Raw genomic sequence first — 5,112 nt, 5'->3', positions numbered from 1 at the left:
CCCTGCCCACGGCAGGGGGGTTGGACTAGATGGCCTTGAGAGGTCCCTTCCAACCCAAACGATTCTATGATTCTATGATTACTGTATCATCTTCTAATGTATCCAGATTTCTAATACCTCTCTGAAGCTTACAATATTTTTTGCATCAGAACCACATTATAGGAAAAAAAAATCAGTCTAGTAACATCCTGTGAGAAAAAAATTCATATCAGTTCTGAATTTTCCACATTTCAGATGCATTGAGTGCCCTTCTGTTTAATATTATAAGCCTGAGCAATACTAAGCATATTCAAATTACTTTTCCCAACATCAATTTCGAGACCACAATAACTACTCAAAATGCAGTAAAATCACAATTGCATCAAAAGACAAAACTAAAAAACACTCACTCTAATTGCTGGTTGAGACCAAGTTTGTGTGGTTGTATCAAAAACATGAACATCATTATGCCATCCCCAGAATATCTGTCCTTCCTAAAAAAGTTAAAAAATTAAAAATAAGTTTATGCTATTTTAAGATCTTTGTGCTTATTAAAGGATACAAACCCAGAAGTGAACTATTAAAACAGAAAATTAAAATACGGAATTTTATTAAAAGAAACATATGCTAAGATTTTTAACAATGATGCAGCAGCTCAGGTCTAGTTGAAGGTCAACAGCATTCAGGAATGTTAGGGCTGATGACACTTTTGAAAATGGGCTTTGGGCTCCAACATCAGTCACTGCAGTAGACAAATTCTGCCTTCTAATTCTGAGTGTAACATACTGAAAAATAAATAGATTGTACAAAGTAATACATTTCTGTAAGTCAATATTTAACATTTGATGTAAGGATCTATACTCCCTTGAATACATATCTATTTCTTATTAATTCCTGTCACTAAATACTCTAACCAGTCTCCTTCTTTCTATTAGCTGTAAGAAATCATTATAGGAAACTAGCTAATCCAGGCATCTTAAAGTAACGGCATTTACTCTGGATAACAAATGAAAGAAATTAACTGAAAAGTATTTGTCAGTTAGACTTGTGAAGCTATAAATTCCCTATCGTTACTTCAAGGAAATAAATTCTAACATTTTCTGGGAGTTTCATATTTAAAATATGTCTTCAGAGTTAAAATACTGCCTTTGTTCCTGCTTTGACAGCATTTTGTTTCATTGCACTCAAAGCCTAGCACTGGGTACTTGAAATACACTGAACACCCACCGCTCCCAACATGCAGTATCTGAAATTTCAAATCCAAGTAGAAGGTTCTAATTTGCATTTCTGCTGATGCTACAAATAAAAGAAAAATCAGACAGATTTTCATACTCACTGAGTATAGTATAAAAGATCACGTTTTGACAATCAGAAAGGACAAATCACTCTGAATTGTGACAAATCTCTTACCCAAAATGCATCATGGACATCAAAACAATCACTCAGTTCATTATGCTTCCTACAGCCATAGCCACCAAAATATACTAGCCTAAAAGAACAACAACAAAAAATAAGTTCAGTTAGATGTTTTGTAAGTAACATTCAAATGAATAAGCTGTAATAATGTATTTCAAATTTTGGTTTACCTATTGTACTATTAATAATATAAACAAATTAAAATATTTCGTATTGCACCTAATTACACAGAAAACCTTACTGAGATGAAGGTAATATTGTTACACTTTTCAACAAGTCTGACAAAAATCCACAGAAGCAAGGAAGGAGGTTCAAGATACCTCAAAGTCCCTATTCCTTATTCCTCCATCCACAAGCCTATCACAGTCACATTTTCAGACACGAGTCTCAAAATGACACATAACACACAAGACAGTGAAATGCCTATGCTTCTGCTAGAATTCCTACCCTTTTCTATTAAAATTCCTGTGCTCCTGCTGTATTTGTTAGCCTTCTGTACACATCTTTTCGCAACAAATGTTCCCAAGGTTCAGCCCACAGACTGCCTGTGACCCACAAAGTCTTTCTCTAGCTTATAAAGAGATTCTTTCAACTAAGCACTACGGAACATATCGCATTGCAAGTATCGTTACACACCTCCCAGCCTAATATTCCACCCATGAAATGGCCATCCATAAGTAATGGTTCCTAAAGTTTTGTTTAACTTCAACATTTGAGGTTATTTGGTATAGTTGTTAGTGATCTTGGGAGAAGGCAATTTAGGAAATGATGGGATGGTGGAGGTCATTCCAGACTGACATTCCTAGGGAAACAGAGTTACTGAAAGCATTGTGCAATACACCAAGGCATCCTGATCTGCAAATTCACCTCTTGTGAAATTTTAAGGTGCACTTCTGAAAAGGTGCATAGCTTGTCCCCAAATTTCATTTGTTAAATGAAAAGGTTACACTCTGCCACCTAAAATAGGTAATTTGCTCAGTATGCAGATTACATGATACGCTGAATAGAATAATTTAGTTTTGAATAATCTTGTATTAACAGCTAAGGAGAAGTTGTTCAAATATATGTAATTTCATATATCTTTCAGTTAAATTAGACTTACAAAACCAAGATACAGTACTGAGAGGCATTATACAGTTTATGAAAAACCTCTTTAGATGCGGGGTCCAGAAACAGATAAATCATTTACATTTTGTAGTGTTCACTGTATAGCATATTCTTGTTTACAATAACTTTTATAACAAATCACTGACATGTCACTTTCTTGTGACCACACATGCCACAATATCCAGACACTTTCCATAATAAACACAAAATCTTAAGTATTTATTTCTGGCTAAGTATTTTTTCTAAATACACTCAGTAACTTTTACAACACAAATATCTAGGCTGACTTGGTTCTTATAAAATAATCACTGAAATGCCTTTGCAATTGTCAGCATTTGTATGCTATTAAAATCCTTGAAAATATACTAAATATAGTTTATTGCAGGTAATAATTTGATGCTTACATAATGTAACAAAAAAATTGTAATTTTTATATTGATTTTTTAACATGTTAAAATTAAAAACCTAAGTAATAGATGCATAATGATTTTTATCTAAAGTCTCAACACATTCCACAAACTTTCACTAAATTTCCCAACCCTCTCCTACAGTGGGTTTATACTTACCATTGATTCAGCTCACATGTGAGAAAACTCTGGCAGAAAGTTGTTAGGAGAGTTACACAAAATCCCATAGCAAGTCAAGCTAAGAATTAGAGTTTCATGAATCCCAAACCTGTGTGCTCTTCACTTTATAGTACTTCCTCTCTGCAATTAACACATATTAAATATTCTTAATGTGTTACCTGTCCTTATACACCCAGCAGGAAAGCTTGTCACGTGGTGTAGGAGGTTGACCTTTAAAATTTGTAATTTTTTTCCACCTATAGGTTCCATTTTTTGTTCGCAAATTAACATAATACAGCTTAAAAGAAAAAAATTACAATATTTTCAGTATAAATGATGTCGAAGAATCCAGCACAAATCACCAACAAAAAGAACAACCCACACCCCAAAAACCCCAAAAAAAAAAACACCCCCCCCCCCCCCCCCCCCCCAAAACCCAAAACTTCTTTTTGGGGGGGGGGGGGAAGGAACTGGTAGTGAAGTTTACAATATGTAGCAACATATAGGAAGAGTCCAGTACACCACAAGAGCACAGTTAAAGTGTGAGAATTAGCAGCAAGTTTCCTTGCCTTCACTCAGCCAGACCAGAACAGTAATATCCTGCTCCTTCAGAGTCAGCTGAAGCCTTGCAAAAAACTTCTGCAAGACAAACAGCTCTCAGTTCAATTCTACTACCAGCACTGCCAGTAGTTCTGCCTAACCTAACTAGGTAACTGCGCAAAAATCAACAAGGCTTGTGAACCAAGTACTAAACTGAGATCCGTTTCAGTTATTTTCTAGTCAGGACTGAACTCTGACTTCATTTACACTAAATGATAAACCAGCTCTTTTCATCTGCTTCGCTACTCCAGTCTTCAGTTACAAGGAAAACTGGTAGCTCTATCTTAATTGTTATCTGATTATATAAGAAAGGTAATCACTATCAAAGAACAAAAATAAAAGTGATATTCTGAGATCAATTTCAATTACGGCTGCCAACATATTTAAAAAAAAAAAGCAATTGGGAAAGCACTGGCAGTTTTCAGAAATAAATACAGAAAGTTTCACGTAATGGGTCTCATTCTGAAGTTATGATTCAGTGAAAAAATCCCAGAAAAATATATGGAGGTGGACACTAAAACAAAAACTAAAGTTTTTTGTCAGTTTAAAAGTATGCTTTTTCTACAAAAATAAAGCTTTTACTTAAATTTCTCCTTAACGCAAATACAAAGTACACCAGACAAAACAGTCAGGTCAGCATTATTATTCATTCAAATACAATACGTTATGAAAGAAAAGAATACAATACCCGATTACTGTAGCCTTTATCATCAAATCCACCAAAAATGTACAGCTTCCCATTAATGCTTGCCCCACAGCTTCCTGACATGGAAGTAGGTAACTCTCCTTCCATTAGGTGCATTGTCCTGCAATTTAGCACATACATTAAGCCTCATAATGCTGCTTTCAAACCTGCTAAAATTAACAAATGCAAAACAGATGTATTGATAATTTTTATACTTAAACCTAAAAACACAGTTGCAATGTTTTGGCCATAACTAGCACTAGAAACTATAGCTGATATATAAAGTCAGGCTCCTGTGGTGTAAGAGGACTCCCACATGAATATTGTGCATATGTTTATGAAGCATCTCAATTTTTCTGAAGGTGAAGCCCATATTAAAAGACCATTAGTACAGCTGAAACATTAATTATTCAAAACCTGGAAATACTGTTAACTCCAAAAACTCCTGGAATGAGAACATGGTATTGCTGTTATTTTACAAATGGAAAACTGAGGCAGAAGTGGAAGTAAAGGTCAGAAGTACTCACTAATTTTGGTACCCAATATGCCACTCCTGAAACTGCATTTTGCACTGTATTTAGCATAATAAAAAAATCTTCAATAATGCCAATTTTAGCAATGAGTTCTCTGTCCTTCAGCAGCAGTTCCTAGCCTTTTCCTTGCTAGTCTCACTTACAAACCAGTAACTTCCTGTGATGCAAATTCTAACATCACACAGCCTCAAGCACTACACATCTACCTGACGAAACTCAATTCCTG

The 5,112-nt window shown here is 34.9% G+C and overlaps 1 protein-coding gene across 1 annotated transcript in view; it reads right to left on the bottom strand.

Moving 5' to 3' along the window:
* The window catches only part of KLHDC1 (kelch domain containing 1), a 28,658-nt gene that overhangs the window by 20,762 nt on the left and 2,784 nt on the right, over positions 1-5,112 (bottom strand). Inside the window, exons 3-6 of the mRNA XM_009321644.1 lie at positions 4,357-4,474; positions 3,248-3,366; positions 1,390-1,468; positions 390-473 (exon numbers count right to left, since the gene is read on the bottom strand). Coding sequence (XP_009319919.1) covers positions 390-473; positions 1,390-1,468; positions 3,248-3,366; positions 4,357-4,474 — 400 coding nt within the window. The remainder of the gene's footprint in view (positions 1-389; positions 474-1,389; positions 1,469-3,247; positions 3,367-4,356; positions 4,475-5,112) is intronic.

Source organism: Pygoscelis adeliae, unplaced genomic scaffold, assembly GCF_000699105.1.
Source record: "Pygoscelis adeliae isolate BGI_AS28 unplaced genomic scaffold, ASM69910v1 Scaffold43, whole genome shotgun sequence".
In the NCBI taxonomy this organism is placed as follows: Eukaryota; Metazoa; Chordata; class Aves; order Sphenisciformes; family Spheniscidae; genus Pygoscelis; species Pygoscelis adeliae.
The sequence above is the reverse complement of the archived record's forward strand: the minus strand, read 5'-3'. Positions and strand labels throughout refer to the sequence as shown.